General features: G+C 47.2%; 1 protein-coding gene across 4 annotated transcripts in view; it reads left to right on the top strand.

The window, feature by feature from the left end:
- The window catches only part of FLNB (filamin B), a 143,427-nt gene that overhangs the window by 93,533 nt on the left and 34,598 nt on the right, over positions 1–15,296 (top strand). For 2 of the 4 annotated variants that reach the window (XM_015538545.2, XM_007084399.2), the window contains exons 20-29: positions 258–520; positions 1,864–2,461; positions 3,120–3,293; positions 4,286–4,448; positions 5,137–5,297; positions 8,979–9,146; positions 10,487–10,579; positions 11,369–11,492; positions 12,676–12,832; positions 13,875–14,064. In XM_015538545.2, the coding sequence (XP_015394031.1) occupies positions 258–520; positions 1,864–2,461; positions 3,120–3,293; positions 4,286–4,448; positions 5,137–5,297; positions 8,979–9,146; positions 10,487–10,579; positions 11,369–11,492; positions 12,676–12,832; positions 13,875–14,064 (2,091 nt within the window). The remainder of the gene's footprint in view (positions 1–257; positions 521–1,863; positions 2,462–3,119; positions 3,294–4,285; positions 4,449–5,136; positions 5,298–8,978; positions 9,147–10,486; positions 10,580–11,368; positions 11,493–12,675; positions 12,833–13,874; positions 14,065–15,296) is intronic. The other 2 variants (XM_007084400.2, XM_007084401.2) reach the window with 1 other exon arrangement.

The raw sequence follows: 15,296 nt of genomic DNA on the forward strand, positions 1-15,296 counted from the left end.
GAGTGCATTCAGTACGTGTCAGCTATCATTGTTATCAATATCATCATTAATTAATAATTGTTCTTGTACTGGTTATTGTCCAGGTACATGCTGATTATCCCTACTCAGTCTTGCTTCTTGTCCTCGATATCAGCCACTGCTTGTTGCCTGGGCTGAGATAACACCTCATGTCCAAGGAACTGTCAGTTTTTTGCTCTCGGTTGTTCTTGTTGCTGAAAAGGGTCAGCTCATCACTTTGGCATGTTCCCCTTTTCCAGGAGTCGAAGTCGGGAAGGGCCAGGAGTTCGCCATTGACACAAACGGGGCAGGAGGCCAGGGGAAGCTGGATGTGACGATCCTGAGCCCCTCGAGGAAGGTCGTGCCGTGTCTGGTGGCGCCCGTGGTGGGCCGGGAGAGCAGCACAGCCAAGTTCATCCCTCGCGAGGAGGGGCTCTACGCTGTAGACGTCACCTACGATGGACACCCCGTGCCTGGGAGCCCCTACACGGTAGAGGCCTCACTGCCACCAGATCCCACCAAGGTTAGCTTGTGTTTTTGTACCAGGATGTGTCTCCTGTTGTCAAATATAACACTGTGGTCCTTCACCGATCCTGCTTGACAAAGACCTTTAGAAAATCATTTTCTGAGGAAAGTCCATTCTCAACGACTGACGGAAGTTTTCTGTCCTATAGTTCAGCCTTGGCCAGGGAGGGGTGGGGGGGTCACGTGGGCAGCTTGCCATCCTTCCCACTGCTCGTCTTCTCTCTCTGTCTCTGGTGGTGAGGCTTCGGTGAGGGCCTTGTCCCTGGGTTCTAGCCCTTCATTTGCTAGCATAATAACGGGTGAGCCTGAATGGGTGAGGTGAGATAGTGTGGGTGGAGGCCAGCGTCCAGCATGCAGAGTGAGCTCACCCTGCAGAAGCTGTATAATACAATATAAAAATATATGAGTGGGGCACCTGGGTGGCTCAGTCAATTAGGCATCTGACTCTTGACCTCGGCCCAGGTCACAATCTCATGGTTTGTGGGATCAAGCCCTGTGTCAGGCTCTGCACTGACAACACAGAGCCTGCTTGGGGTTCTTTCTCTCCCTCTCTCTCTCTCTGCCCCTCTCCCGTTCAAATTCTCTCTCTCTCTCTCTCTGTCTGAAAAATAAACCTTCAAAAAAAATTTTTTAATAAATAAATTAAAAATTTTATTAGATTTTTGTTTTTAGAGCAGTTTTAGGTTCCTAGTAGAATTGAGAGGAGGGTACAGAGATTTCCCTCATACCTCCTGTGCCTGCATGTGCACAGCCTCCCCATTATTACCATCACCCAGCAGAGTTCTACGTTTGTTCTAACTGACGGACCTACGCTGACATCCTGTTCACCCCAAATCCGTAGTTTGCACAAGGGTTCACTCTTGGTGGTCTACATTCTATGGGTTTGGACAAATGTAGAAGGACAGGTATCCACCACTGCAGTTTTTTATTATGTGGAGTTTGTTGAGGGAGGTGTAGCCTTCCAAGCAATAGGGAGGCCCATAAAACCATGCTACAAGCGTTCAGCCCCGCGTGTGTTTGTTAGTCTCCACCTCCAGCCCTGTGGTTCGGGAATGCTGGGCATGGCAGAGTGGAAGTCACATGCCGGGCTTCAGAGGGCCACGCCTCGGTGCTATAGCTTTCAGTGTTGACTGAGCTTGCAGCCGTGTCTCCCTTTGGTAGCCATCTGCAGCCTGGATTGCACCGTGGCTCCAACTCGGGTCTGTGTGACATGAGTTAGGCCCCAGGGAGAAGGGCCACTCAGCTGAGAGGCCTGATTGCAGGCTGGGGTGTGAGGTGGTGCTGGCTGAGCAGCCACTCCAGCATCAGGCGCAGTTCGACTTTTATTCTCTGTTCAAATAGGTGAAGGCCCATGGTCCTGGCCTTGAAGGTGGTCTCGTGGGCAAGCCCGCGGAGTTCACCATCGACACCAAAGGAGCGGGCACCGGAGGTTTGGGCCTCACCGTGGAAGGCCCATGCGAGGCCAAAATTGAATGCTCTGACAATGGCGATGGCACGTGCTCTGTCTCCTACCTGCCCACAAAGCCCGGGGAGTACTTTGTCAACATTCTCTTTGAAGAGGTCCATATACCTGGTTCTCCCTTCAAAGCCGACATTGAAATGCCTTTCGACCCCTCTAAAGTCGTGGCTTCGGGGCCAGGTCTCCAGCATGGGAAAGTGGGCGAAGCTGGGCTGCTGAGTGTTGACTGTTCAGAAGCAGGGCCCGGGGCCCTGGGCCTGGAAGCCGTGTCAGACTCGGGAGCGAAAGCCGAAGTCTGTATTGAAAACAACAAAGACGGCACCTATGCGGTGACCTATGTGCCCCTGACCGCCGGCATGTACACACTGACCATGAAGTATGGAGGCGAGCTCGTGCCCCACTTCCCCGCCAGGGTCAAGGTGGAGCCCGCTGTGGACACCAGCAGGGTCAAAGTCTTTGGGCCAGGAATAGAAGGAAAAGGTAGGTTTCATAAAGAGAGGGAAGCTGCAAAATAGCTTGGGACTTAGGGGTCCCCAGAAGCTGAGTGGAGCTCTGAACTCATATGCCCACTGGGGCCAGGTGGGGTGTAAGAAAACACTCACCTGTGCTCTCTGCATCCAGAAGAGAAGGACCATGGCAAAGGAGTGGGCACATGGCATTTCTGCTGCCTGACCCTCACGTTTCTCTGTGGGGAACAGGGCCCAGCACTGCCTGCAGATTTTCCTGTTTCTCTGGCAGAGTTAAAAACCGTGATTTTTATGTGGGAATTCAAGATCTTTCATTTTTGACACTGAATTGAAAAGGTTTCAGATGTGGTGCTAATACCACACTTGCTGCAGAGCAGATCTGTCTTTGTCCTTTAACCTGTCCCCAGACCCCACCTTTGTCCAAAAAGTGTACAAGTGGTTGTGTTCTCACTGGGGCTTCCACGGACTACCCCGGGAGGAAGCAGCTTTTGCAGGGTGGTGGTAGGGGGAGGTGGTCATTAATACTGTTGATTTTGAGAGTCAGAGAAAACAGTTGTCTGCTGTCACTGAAACTAGACCTAACGTATCTAAAGTGCAAGGACCTTGGTTCTTGGATTTGGTCCTGGGTCCCAGGTATAGGTGACGTTCTTATCTGTGTGATTGCTCTGCAGATGTGTTTCGTGAGGCCACCACCGACTTCACGGTTGACTCACGGCCCCTGACACAGGTTGGGGGTGACCACATCAAAGCCCATGTCGCCAACCCCTCAGGGGCCTCTACCGAGTGCTTCGTCACAGACAATGCCGATGGGACCTACCAGGTGGAGTACACGCCCTTTGAGAAAGGTGAGTTGATTTCTCCTTGGACATGACCCTTGTTCATAGCTGTGCTGGGCCATTTCGTTTGGTGACTGGTGTTGACTCCTGCCTCATGCGTCTGGCCTGTCTCAGCAGAGGCATGTACAAAGTGACAGGGACATGTGGAAATCTCCCTCCCCTATAATGCCTCCTTATATGTTGACACTTGGGCCAGGTTTAGCCTCAGGCTCACCCGAGCAGGTTATGAGTGATGTCATGCGTATTGCCCATTTGTAGAGTTTGTTTTACATAATTTATTTCTTGAATATTAAAATTATTTAAAAATTTGAGGGGCACCTGGGTGACTTAGTTAAGCGTCCTACTTTGGCTCAGGTCATGATCTTGCGGTTCATGGGTTTGAGCCCCGCACTGGGCTCTGTGCTGACAGCTCAGAGCCGAGAGCCTGTGTCTCCCTCTCCCTCTGCCCCTCACCCACTCACACTCTGTCTCTCAAAAATAAACATTAATAAAAACATTTTTTAATTAGATAAATAACAAAAAGGTAAAAAATTAAAAGTACCATATATCCTCATTACTTGGATATGTGATTCCTATAAATATTTTGGTGCAGATACTTCCAATCTCTTTATGTAAATGCATGTATATTCTATTTCATGGATTCCCCCTTTGTCTCTTGGCTAATGACTGCATGGAGTGTTTCCAGATCAGGATAATACATTTAAGATGACTAACTTGAATACAGATGTAGTGATATTTGCTTGGAGGAGAGACCTTGTGCATATGTGTGTCAGGGAGGGAGAGTTATGTGTCTGTCAGGTGAACAGAAAGCATAAATAAACAAGTGCATTTAAAAAGAATCAAATCATACCGATGTTGTACTATTTCTTTAACCACTTGTTGCAAATAACATGGTATAGCAGGTAGGTATGGGTACTAGGTGAAACTCTGCAGTAGAGTGTTATTTCCCACAAATAGGTGACTCCTGTACAAATATGCTTCTGTTTGTTGTTTTTGAACAGGTCTCCATGTAGTGGAGGTGACCTACGATGATGTACCTGTCCCAAATAGTCCCTTCAAAGTGGCCGTAACCGAAGGCTGCCAGCCATCTCGGGTTCAAGCCCAAGGACCTGGGTTGAAAGAGGCCTTTACCAACAAACCCAATGTCTTCACCGTGGTTACTAGGTAAGCAGGGTCTTGGGCTCTGTGTGTTGACTCTCTAAAAAGAGTAGGTTTAGGTAGTTCAACTGCTCTGAGTTTTACGGGTGTATTCTGCATATGTGTCATGGAGTCTGGTACTCAAAAAGTTACCAGAAAGCTCCTGGTGATAGTCATAAAATTGCTGAGCAAAGCAGAACTAGATGGAAGCTCCTTAACTTGATAATGCAGAAATATATATAGCCAATCTCATAGTTAGGTGAGATATTAGAAGTATGCCTCCTGTGGGGCGCCTGGGCGGCTCAGTTGTTTGGGCATCTGACTCTTGATTTTAGCTCAAGTCATGATCTCATGGGTTTGTGAGTTCGAGCCCTGTGTCAGGCTCTGCACTGACAGCGTGGAGCCTGCTTGGGATCCTCACTCTGTCCCTCTCTCTCTGCCCCTCTCCTGCTGTCTCTCTCTCTCCCCACCCGCCCCATATAAGCATTAAAAAAAAAAAAAAATTTTTTTTTAATCAAAAGAAGAATAAGCATTGGAAAGGAGAGGTTAAATCTGTCTTATACTGTTGAGAAATCTTCTGTGTGAGAGGCGTCACAGTAGTTGAGTCAGGTTGGCTACATGGGATCATTTATAGAGGGATTTTAAATAGTTTTGACAATAGGCAGACTAGCATGAACCACTAGTACCACTGTGCTTTCTTCTCCACACTTTCCAGAGGGGCAGGAATTGGTGGGCTTGGCATAACTGTCGAAGGCCCATCAGAGTCGAAGATCAACTGCAGAGACAACAAAGATGGTAGCTGCAGCGCTGAGTACGTCCCCTTTGCTCCAGGGGACTATGACGTTAACATCACATACGGAGGAGCCCACATCCCTGGTAAGGCTTCCCTCAGAAAGGTACCCAAAGAACAATTGATTTCGCGTGAAAGCACGTTTTGTTTTGCTTATCTCTGAGTGGAGAAAGAGTCTGATATTTGCAGTGGCTGCAAAGGGAGAATTTGCTTTATGGCTGCATCTCCAAGAATATCCCACCTGCCAGGAGGACCAGTAACATGGCAGAACACATCAACTTGGCATTTTGACTGCAAATGGTTGCTCACATGTTGGAGGACCTAATTTAAGTGAAAGCTGATTTTTTTTTTTTTTAGAACGTTGAAAATCTCCATTTTATTCTATGGTTGGTTCTTACGCACCTTAGGCGTGTTTTCTTACTTTCTGTTTTTCATTGACAGTCCTGGTAGCCAAAAGAGACACGCAGACTCAAATTTTTATTTATTAATTTCTTTTCTATTTAATGATGTAGTATATGCACTGGCTATAAAACAGGGTTTGTTGGGTGCCTGGCTGGCTCAGGAGGTGGTATATGCAGCTCTTGATCTCAGGGTTGTGAGGTTGAGTCCCATGTTGGGTTGATGAGATTACATAAAAAGTTGGGGGTGGGATAAATCTTTGTTGTGGGAAGGCTGTCCTGTGCATTGTAGGGTATTGAGTAGCATTCCACCCCCCTTCATTTTGTGACAACCAAAAATGTCTCTAGATATTGCCAAGTATCCATTTGGGGACAAAATCATCCCTAGTTGAGAACCACTGCTATACATGATTGAAACAATGAGGAAATACATGACTTAAGTGGCAAAGGGCCCTCCACCTTTCATGCTCCAGGGGAGGGATTTTCATAGGTTCTGCTTCTGCTTATTTAATGAAACAGTTGCCACTCAACACAGATCTAGATGGGTAGGTGACTGTGGTATGGAGTGGACACAGGTAAGGACTCTAGGGGCTGCCTCTGAGTCAGCCTATGCCTTGGCTTAGATATGTTGAGAAAGAGGTTGGAACCCTACCCCCAAGACTCCTGGGGCAGGAAGAGCCTTGGGTTGGTCAGTATTATTCTTGCCCTAAAAGTCATAAGCCAGGGTGAGACGGAAGGGGAAGGACCAGGCTGAGGAGCTTACTTTTAGGTTTTCGACTTACTCCCAGGGAAGTGGAGTGTGCATTGACCAAACAGTTTCCTGAATCTGTATGTTTCCCTCCTTTATTACATGCAAACGTGTGCACACGTTCAAACTCACTCTTCCTCTCACGTTGATCTGAAAGCATTGACATTCAGCTCAAATTAATGCTCCTCAGATGTTCATTTAAGCCTTAATTTTATGAAGGCTTAGATTTTCTTTGAAGGCTTAAGTCTTTTTAAGTTTAAGAAACTTAAATTGGTAAGTTTCTCCTCAAACTTGGCTTTGCAGCTGATCATAGCTTTCTAAATCCCTGTAAGCACTAGTCAAGACGCATTCAGTCATGGACAAGACAGTCAAAGCTCTTGAGCTCCGGGAACATCCTGGCTGGTGTTTATGCGACTTCTCCTGATAACTGCTACAAAGAAAGAACAGGGCTCAGTGACAGAATGCAGAGCCTTGGGTATCTTTTGGAGCTCTGCAGCTCTGCAGTTGGGGGGATGGTAGAGGAGAGTACAGAGAACAGATGGAAGGCTGTTCTCAGGAGAGATGATGTGGTAGGTATCCACATCATCACCCAGGCAGGGAGCAGTGGAGAAGACAATCTCCTGGTCGTGGAGATAACAACACCGTTCTGACTTTATTGGGAAGGTCTGGTGGATGCCATCAGCTTTGGAGTTCCCCTTGCAGAAGAGGGTGCAGGCTTGGACCCCTGTGGCTGATGCATGAGCATGAAGCAGACAGCCATCTTTAAGAATTACAATAAAGAGAGACCCACTTGGAATTTTCTTACCAGAGGTAGATGGTACGTCTTCATGCTTCAGACTCTCTGTTGCCTCTCAGAGCTGAATACCAGCTTTTCCCAGATCCCAGGCCCTTCCCAGGCAGAGTTATTTAGGAAAGTGTTGGTTAGTTGTCTTAGTATTGGGCTGCTTAGCTAAGGTAACTCATATGGTGTTGAGCTGTGAAACATACCTGCTAGCTTCTGATTTGCTCTCATGGGAATTCTGATTGGTTAAACATAGTCCAGTGTTTCCTGGCCTGGTACAGACCTGTAGTGGAGTTATTAGTTTACCCGCTGTGGCCTATTAGTTTCCTCTGGTGGGCCAGCTGTGGTCGGTTGGTGGTGGTTCTTAGATCAACTGGATCAACTGAGATAAGGGCATCAGGAAGAAGAGCTGCTGTGATTGGTTTTTGATGTCTGCCTGGGGCACAGCATGGGGGGCAGGTAATGCTTGGTATCTGCCACCTCATACCTCGGGTCTAAAGTCATTTTGTTAGTTCTTGGCTACTCTCATGCAGAGTTCAGACACCTTCCAGTGGGGGCTCTGACTTGGAGATCAGCCTCAGGGGTAGTCGATGGCCATCACCTGCTGACACTGAAATTCTCAGCCGTTTCTCTGTAAACTGAAGCTCCCTTTTGTTTCCCTAAACCCAAACATGGAGGGTGATGTTTGTCTTTGCCAGGGTCAGCCATTTATTTCAGCTAGCTGAAAACTTTGATGCCGTCAAAACCCAGCTATTGCTAAAAAGCCAAGGTCTCTGTTCTTTGTGTGATCTTGTAATGTACCACCCCTAATTCTACAACAGATAAATTTGGGGGGGGGATGCAAAGCAGAGACACCTGAGTTTGTGTGGCAGTTAGAAGTCATTAATTTTGCCAGCCTTCTTGGGGAACACAAGGACTTCTGCGCACAGCAAGAGATGCATATCACTGCCCCTCGGTGATGGACTTGGAAGCCAGAGGGGGGCATGATTCCAGAGCCATTGGGGCTCCCGTTTCTGACTCAGCTCTGAGGAGGTCTTCCTCTGTCCCCCTTGGTGGGGGAATCCCATGAGGGTCCCTGGTCCAGCCCTGGCTTCTCTGTTCAGTGCTCGTCTTGCAAATCCTGATCACACAGCATTTTCTGTTAACTTGGTCTTTAAAACCAATACCTTCAAAGAGTCAGAGGACCACAGCTGACAGGGAGAAAGCAAGGGTTCACCCAATGACCAGGGAACCAAGCAGGCTACGTTGCTGGGGGAGGATTCCAGGAAGCCCTCGGGAGCTGTTTGGGGAGAGAATATTGAATGTGGGCCAAAAGGCCTCCCTGCCTCTATAGCCCTTTCCACTTCTTTCTTCCACCACTCAGCTGTCTTCCTTCATTTTCCTCAATAGCCTGTCTTTCCCCTCACCTCCAGTCCTCTGCATATGCCCATCACAGCTTAAAACCCCTCTCCATCTGCTTCCCTGGATGCTATCTGTTCACTCTCATGTCTCAGCTTCAATGTCACTGGAAAGCTTCCCCTGGCCTCCTGAAGACTGGACTCATTGCCTTCTAAGTGCCCCACCAGGGCTTGTCCATGCCCTTAACATGTTATATGATAGTACAGTGCCTTGTGTGCCTCGCCCTTCTACATTGTGGGTTCCTCAAGGGCCATTAGCCACTCTGGGCCCAGCACCTGGCACAGTGTCTGCATGGAGTGGATGCACATGGGTGCACACACAGCAAGGTGGGGGGAACTGACTAAGGTCCAAACCACCAAGGGCCCATGCAGAGCAGCAGTGTGATTCTGGGTGCACACAAGGCAAGGCTCCCGTGCTCAGAATCCTGTGACTTGTTTTCCAGGCAGTCCCTTCAGAGTTCCAGTGAAAGATGTCGTGGATCCTAGCAAGGTCAAGATTGCTGGCCCCGGACTGGGCTCCGGTGTCCGAGCTCGCATCTTGCAGTCTTTCACAGTGGACAGCAGCAAGGCCGGCCTGGCCCCACTGGAAGTGAGGGTCCTGGGCCCACGAGGTGAATATGCATCCTGCCCCCCTGCTGACATTCACCTGCCCCAGATGGGGGCAGCCGTGAGCCACAGCAGGCACTTTACTTTTGAGTTTGGTCATGAACTTAAAATTAAATTTCTTAAATTGTTTTATTGCTCCATACTCTAAACAGGAGAAGCTCCTGCTTAATAAGCAGGCAGACCTCTTCTTTCTCTAGTGGTCTTTCCCCTATTTAATAATATGGCTCTGAGTGTCTTTTTAAATTAAAAAAAATTTTTTTTTGATGCTTTTTATTTATTTTTTTTGAGAGAGAGAGAGAGAGACAGACCATGAGCCCCAGGGGAGGGGCAGAGAGAGGGAGACACAGAATCAGAAGCAGGCTCCAGGCTCTGAGCTGTCAGCACAGAGCCCAATGCGAGGCTCGAACCCACAAACCGTGAGATCATGACCTGAGCCAAAGTCGGACACTTAACTGACTGAGCCACCCATGAGCCCCTCTAAATATCTTTTTAAATTTTTATTTTTCTTAAGTAGTGAGATGAAGCAAGTAGTCTTTGGGCTCTCCCATGTAATACTGTTAAAACTGCTTGGTTACACATTTCAGCATTTGTGAGGTGACTGGGGTTGGTCTAGAATTTGGGTGGGCAATGGGGTTGGAGGTGATAATTTTCTTCGAGGTGCCTTTGTGCCCATGTGGAACACACTCCAAATTTCTGGAAATGACAGCTACTCCTCCCATGTGACACATGGCTTTGTCATTGTCCCAACTTCCTGGAGGGAGAGGGTCTCTTGGGAAATGGCCTTTGTTGCCAGTTTGGCCTGCCCTGTTGGCAGCCTGGAACACTGGGGTTCAGTAAGGCTAGCAGGCCATTTTGGGACAAAGCCCTGAAGTGCATTGAAGTTTACCTTATTTGGTAGACAATCACATTTCGTCTTCTAGCATTTAAAGTGTGCCATTCTCTGCTTAATTTCTTAAATTATCTGGATTTTCCCCCAGTGATGTGTTCTTGGCTTCACAGAAATGGCAATTGGGGGCTTCCTTCTTTGAAGAGGAACTTTCTCCTTAATGGGGTTCAGCAGGAGGTTATGCCCTTTGAAGCTCAGGGCAGACGTGGTTTGAGGGAAATGAGGTCATGGGGCTGGAATCTGATTCTAATAGTTACTGAGCTTGTATGACCTGTGTGTGTGTGTGTGTGTGTGTGTGTGTGTGTGTGTGTGTGAGAGAGAGAGAGAGAGAGAGAGAGAGAGAGAGAGAGAGAAAGAGAGAGAGAGGGAGAGGGAGGGAGGAGGGGGGTGCTTTACTTAGATATCTACCTCTATTATATTATTATGGAGGACTCTGAAGTAACAGCCTTTTAATTTTAGTTGATGAGGTGGATTCCCAGTCATGGCGCAGCCCCTTGAAAGCCATTTCAGAGTTCTTTAAAGGTGACCCGAAGGGTGACTTTACGGAGACAGGTTTGCATTTTCCTATTGCCTGCTGCTCTAATTTATGTGACCTGAATGCCTCTTGCTGGCTTCATCCTTCACATTGCCTTGCTCCTGCCTCCTCTGCTTTGCTTACTGAGTAGACCATGCTTTGCTTAACCTACTCTGCCGTTAACCCATCCTTGATGCTCACGTTCAGAACTGGGATCTGGAATCTACCAACACAATGCATGCCTTGATTATGTTTTAACATAGTCTCTAACCATCCCCTGTAGGCATCACTTTGAAGGTCCCCTCACCCCATGAGATTGACACCCTCACCTGTCCTGCACCTATGCCCATCCTGCCGGCGCCATACTGGTCTTTGATCAAAGGTGGCCGTAAGTCTTGACTGGCCAGCCCATTGGTTAATTTTTCTGTTCAGAATTGTGGACTCTTTGGCCCTTCCTCAGCTATACAGTAAAATTGCCACATCCCAAGCATGCCTAACCAGCTTGAAAGGGTAGAGCATGTCTGCAACATGCATCTTTGCACAAGCACGGGCAGTCTCCTTAATTATACTCAAGGGCTGACTGAGTGTACTTTAGCCAACAGAAAGCTGAAGGTGTCTCTTGGGGTCATTTCTGCAACCATGAATTGGGGATCCTGTCTCCTGTGATTTCTCAGGCCTCTGATTATGGCCTGCCTGCCTTAATGTTACTCATCAGTGGAAACCAATGTGATTGGTTTGGGATGAATGTGATTCTGTTTCAAACTCAGCCCAGGGTGGAGTGAAGGAGAGTCCAAGCAGTTCCTCAGACTTATCATTTCTGTTCTCAGGCCTGGTGGAGCCGGTGAACATAGTGGACAATGGGGATGGCACACACACAGTGACCTACACCCCATCCCAGGAGGGGCCTTACATGGTCTCGGTTAAATACGCTGATGAAGAGATCCCTCGTAGGTAAGCGCCTGACACTTACAGAAGAGGGTCCAAACCAGCCTGAAGCCTACTCCTCTGCAGGATTGACCAGCACTGCCTTGGTGATCCACTCATCCATTCATTTATCCATCTGTCCATCCACCTATCCACCCACCCACTGGTCTATCTACCCATCCATCCATCCATCCATCCATCCATCCATCCATCCATCCACACACCCACTCACCCACCCAGCCATCTATCCACCCATCCATCCACCCATCAGATCAGCAGGTATCACTGAGAACCTTCATGCTCTGCACAGGTATATCAATACACTAGCCTTGATATTTGTGTCTGCTCCTTTCTTAGCATCCTGTTTCCTCCTACTTTGTTCTTTTCAGCCATCTTTAATTTAAAGACAAGCTAAAATTAAGGAGTTGGGAATCTTTGAAGAAACAAGGAATGCATTAATTCATCAAAGTCTTCTTTCTGGTGGCCTTGCAAGTAGTTTTCTGATTAGGACAAAGATTTTTACTTTTTGACTTCTTTACTTTTTTTTTTACTTTTTTACTTCTTTTGAGGATTTGGTTGGCAATAGCATTCCCAGAGGGTGTTGGATAGAAACCTATTCCTCAGTCATATTAATATGAAATGTTTCCTACATTCTTCCACTCTCCAAACAGCCTCTGAAGGTTTCTTTTTCTACTCCTTAAGATGAAAAAATTTTGCCCATACCCCTAATATACATATAGCTCTAGGTATATAGAAATACATAATTTATATATTATATTTATGTATTACTTTGTTAATAGGTAATTCACCATCTAAAGCATTCTAAAAATAGAAAAGAAGATGATAGAATATTAATTTTATTATTCTAATTATTTGTTCCAGTATTGTCTCTTAATTCCAATATTCCCTTCCCATTTTGGTAACCATTTTCTTAGCATAACAACAGTGAGTTAACCATGTCTCCCAAATCAACTTGGGGATTAGTGTGTATCGCATGGAATGCACTCAGGGAAAGCCAGTCTGTCATATGATGGTTACATGGTTGTAAATTTCTGCTGGGTCTAAGGTACTTAAGGCACCCACTATCTTATCTGCTATAGAAATCCCTCATTTCAAGCCCAGTCTCTGTGTAAGGGAGATAAAGATGTAGCAGGGGTTGATGGTTGATGGTATCCACACTGACTGGGGATGTGTGTGTGTGTCTTTCAAGTCCCTTTAAGGTCAAGGTCCTTCCCACATATGATGCCAGCAAAGTGACTGCCAGTGGCCCTGGCCTCAGCTCCTATGGTGTGCCTGCCAGTCTGCCTGTGGAGTTTGCAATCGATGCCAGAGATGCCGGGGAAGGCCTGCTTGCTGTTCAGATAACGGTAACTTTGAGTTCTCTTCTAGGGTCCAACTTTATTAATAAAGACCTGATTTCCTGGCCAGGGATAAGAATAAGGTTTTAATAACCAATTTCTGGCCTGATGCAAGTGTTTGACAGTTTTTTGTTTTTTTTTTTCCGACCAGAGAGTCAGTAATTGTGCCAGAGAACAAACATGCTTGCCTGAGAGGTCTGAAGGGGTAGCTCCAAATACCACGTGTGGATGAATCTCATGTATTTTGATCTCTATTATATCTGTTCCTCTGTTTTTCTTTTAAAATGTTTTCAATTACTCATCGGATTAGTTAGGACTAAGCTTTGCTGCGTATCACAATATACCCGGCAAACAAGAGTGGCTTAAACATGGGATTATTCCCTCTGTTTAAACAAGCCGGGAGGCAAGCCACCTGGGTGCTATATGGCTCCGCAGAGAAGCAGGCTCCATCTCTCTGCTCCTGTGTCCTGACTGTGGCTTCTTCTGGAGGCCTCCTCGTGGACCACGGGCCCTCTGATGCACATGGCAAGCTGCAAGGAGGAAGAGGAGCAGCAGGGGAAAAGGGGACTTTCGAGTCAATGAGCCACTTCAAGCAGCTCTGTGTACTTCCACTTCTCTCGCATTTATTGGAACTTTGTCACAAGTCACATGGCCATACCTGGTAGCAGAGGATGCTAGGAGGTGGGAGCAGTCCACCCAGCCAAGAATTGGGCACCTTTTACTAAAGACAAAAGGGAGAGAGTGGATGTGGTGGTGCAAGTGCAGGAGCCCTCTTGTCTCCCTGTATTTTAGTGGATCCGGAGCTCAATCACTACATGTTCACTTGACCGAAAAATTCCTAAACATTGACCATGTCCATATGGTGTTAAAGAGATCTGTGACTCTTTCTTCTCCCTAGCCCCACCCCCCAAAAAGATTGTATTAAGCCAGTAATTCTGTCTCTTCCTGAAGAGGGGTGTAAATCAATGAGCAGAATGTGTTTCGGTTTCCCATGAATGGTTTCTACATCTTGATGACAGCATCTTAAATAGCATTTCTCTGTGATTCCCAGGACCAAGAGGGAAAGCCCAAAAGAGCCACTGTCCACGACAATAAAGATGGCACGTATGCTGTCACCTATATCCCTGACAAGACCGGACGCTATATGATTGGGGTCACCTATGGGGGGGATGACATCCCATTGTCTCCCTACCGCATCCGGGCCACACAGACAGGAGATGCCAGCAAGTGTCTGGCCACAGGTGAGTGCAGGTCAAGGTCAGGAGTGTGGGCTTTGGAATCAGAAAGCCAAGGGCTAGCCCGTCTCTACCACTTAATAGCTACGTGATTAGGGCAGGTTGCTCAACCACCCTGAGCTTCAGTCAGACTCAGATAGAAGATCTTGCTGAGAACATTTGAATTCAAGAAACTCTTCTCAGGATCAGAGATCGTTTTGCAGGGTTATTGCAAAGGTCAGATGAGGTCAGGCACGAACAATGCTTAGCACGGTGCCAGGCGCATGGAAGCTATTATTATGTTACTTTTGAAGTGGGCGCTTTGGTTGAGAGATAGTGGCTCCCATGAAAAGCTGCACATGTGTGCCTCCCTTTCATGAGTCGATGGTTTAATTATTCAAGATTTATTCAAGAGCATTTCGGGTCAGCGTTAGAGAAACGCGTTCAAGGATCTAGGTTTTTTCCTTAGCACTGGAGACTGTGCCTGTATCTCTCAGAATGTCTCCAGGAATACATTTGAGCATCATACTTCCTTCAGTTTCTAAGACATGAAGACCGTCATGGGCCCTTCCGTTTCTAAGAACAGCTCTTGCTACTCTGATGCTACTGCACCAGATTCCTCAACATGAATCCCCATCTCTGAGATGAAACAGATTTGCTTCTCTTTACATCACACATAGGTCCACCATGGATGTGTTCTATTTCTCTCCTATCTTCTCTTGTTCTGAATGGGGAAAAACTTTTGGCTTTTAGAGCAAGTTGTAAACTCCTCAACTTGGCAATTTTGGGCTCAAAAATTGAGAAATTTTGAAACACTGGCCAGTCCAATTTGCCACCTCTTAGGTCTGTGCTGTGCCAGGTACGACTAGATTGCCTTTGCTAACCTGTGGGAGTGATGATACTGGGTGTGGACTTACTCCCTGCTTTCCAGGCCCTATTCCCTCCTTTGCTGGGGCGGAATCCTGAGCAGAATATTCTCAGCCTGGGGGCTCTCGGAGGCCACAGTTCTCTGTCATTCAAGGCCTTCCACAAACTGGCCCCAGGCTTCCTTCTACTACTCACTGTCTGAGCAACGTGTTCTTAGCATTCCCTGTTGCTTCTACACACTTGGAGGGTTTTTTAAATTGTTTTGCCAGTGTGCTTTTAGCTCACTTTTCTACACTTCCTGATATGTGGATCCTGTATGAAGGGGTGCCACAAGTCAGACAGATAGAGACTAGTCATGGTTTGGGGACAGAGGTTCTATGTCTCCCCTAGCC

The sequence above is a fragment of the Panthera tigris genome, chromosome A2 (genome assembly GCF_018350195.1).
Source record: "Panthera tigris isolate Pti1 chromosome A2, P.tigris_Pti1_mat1.1, whole genome shotgun sequence".
In the NCBI taxonomy this organism is placed as follows: Eukaryota; Metazoa; Chordata; class Mammalia; order Carnivora; family Felidae; genus Panthera; species Panthera tigris.